The 1,824-nt window shown below is 37.9% G+C and overlaps 1 protein-coding gene across 1 annotated transcript; it reads left to right on the top strand.

Moving 5' to 3' along the window:
• The first annotated feature begins 243 nt into the window (after window positions 1-243).
• On the top strand, window positions 244-1,186 carry LOC111524627 (olfactory receptor 5P2). The gene is given in 4 exon segments (XM_023189830.1): window positions 244-780; window positions 782-999; window positions 1,001-1,041; window positions 1,044-1,186. Coding segments are annotated over 4 exon segments (939 nt in total).
• Window positions 1,187-1,824: the final 638 nt, after the last annotated feature.

Genomic DNA, 1,824 nt, shown 5'->3' on the forward strand with positions numbered 1-1,824 from the left:
TGAAGCAATTTTTTGGTGTTTCTTCTAAAACAGATTTTAAAATATAGAAAGACTCATTACCCACAAATATATAAACAATGAAACTCTAAGGTAAAAAAAAAAAAGTCTAAACTTTCCTTGAATGATACATCTGTTCATATTAACCATCATGTATATATTAATGAAGATGAAGCCATCAAATTTATAACATTTTAATGTGCTGTTCTCATCATGGGTTCATTTAGTCAGCAGCTACTCTGTCTCATGAATTCCCTGAAGAACGGGAACCGCACTGCTCTGACAGGGTTCATCCTATTGGGCTTAACAGATGATCCAATCCTTCGAGTCACCCTCTTCATTATCATCCTATGCATCTACCTGGTAACCATATCTGGCAATCTCGGCATAATTATTCTTATCAGAATCTCTTCTCAGCTCCGTCATCCTATGTATTTTTTTCTGAGTCACTTGGCTTTTGCTGACATGGCCTATTCATCTTCTGTCACACCTAACATGCTTGTAAACTTCCTGGTGGAGAGAAATACAATCTCCTACCTTGGATGTGCCATCCAGCTTGGTTCAGCAGCTTTCTTTGCGACAGTCGAATGCTTCCTTTTGGCTGCCATGACCTATGACCACTTTGTGGCAATTTGCAGCCCACTGCTTTATTCAACCAAAATGTCCACACAAGTCAGTGTCCAGCTATTCTTAGTAGCTTACATGGCTAGTTTTCTCATTGCTGTCTCCTATACTACTTCCTTCTATTTTTTACTCTTCTGTGGACCAAATCGAGTAAATCATTTTTTTCTGTGATTTTGCTCCCTTACTTGAACTCTCTTGTTCTGGTATCAGTGTCTCCACAGTTGTTCTCTCATTTTCTTCTGGCTCCGTCATTATGGTCACTATGTGTGTCATAGCCATCTCCTACATTTATATCCTCATCACCATCCTGAAGATGCGCTCCACTGAGGGGTGCCACAAGGCCTTCTCCACCTGCACCTCCCACCTCACTGCAGTCACTGTTCTATGGGACCATTATATTCATTTATGTGATGCCCAATTCCACTACTCAACTGACCAGAACAAGGTGGTGTCTGTGTTCTACACGGTGGTGATTCCCATGTTGAACCCCCTGATCTACAGCCTCAGGAGCAAGGAGATTAAGGGGGCTCTGAAGAGAGAGCTTGGTAGAAAAATATTATCTTAATGATGACTATTTTTTGTAGAATTTAATATAATGATATCCCATAGATATAATAATAAAAGGAAATTGAGTGCCTGTCGTTGAAATATATGTTTATATATAGTTAACTAGTACAGAGCTTTTTAGTATATGCAGCTAGTGGATTTTCAGACACTAAGTAGTAAATCAGAGGTCCATAGTTAATTACCTTTAATAATATTAAGTTAAATGTATAATTAACAAAAACAAAATGACAGAATACTTAATATGCTGGAAATTTTAAAAAAAGTTATTCACATTTATTTTTCAAAAGTAGTTATTTGCTGTAAGTTGAGGTTACTATGCTTTAAAATCATTAAGACTGTGTCCATTTTCAACAGCAGCTTATCCTGAAATGAGTGTGATAACTAGAGTTATGACTAATTACATTCTGTGAGGAAATGACAAAGTGGAACCAGAAAATAAAATTGCTAGGAACATTTTTCTTGCAGTAAGGTTATCTGTTGAGGATGGGCTTTGTGGACCCATAAAATTCTAAACTGTGTTCTTGACCTCTGAATTTGGCCTTGGATATGTGAAGTTTCTAGAAAAGTAAAGGGGAGATGCCCCTGAGTTACCTGTGGAATCCTCCGTGAGGCCAAAAGAGGTGACTTCCTCTGCAG

The sequence above is a fragment of the Piliocolobus tephrosceles genome, chromosome 13, assembly GCF_002776525.5.
Source record: "Piliocolobus tephrosceles isolate RC106 chromosome 13, ASM277652v3, whole genome shotgun sequence".
Classification (NCBI taxonomy): Eukaryota; Metazoa; Chordata; class Mammalia; order Primates; family Cercopithecidae; genus Piliocolobus; species Piliocolobus tephrosceles.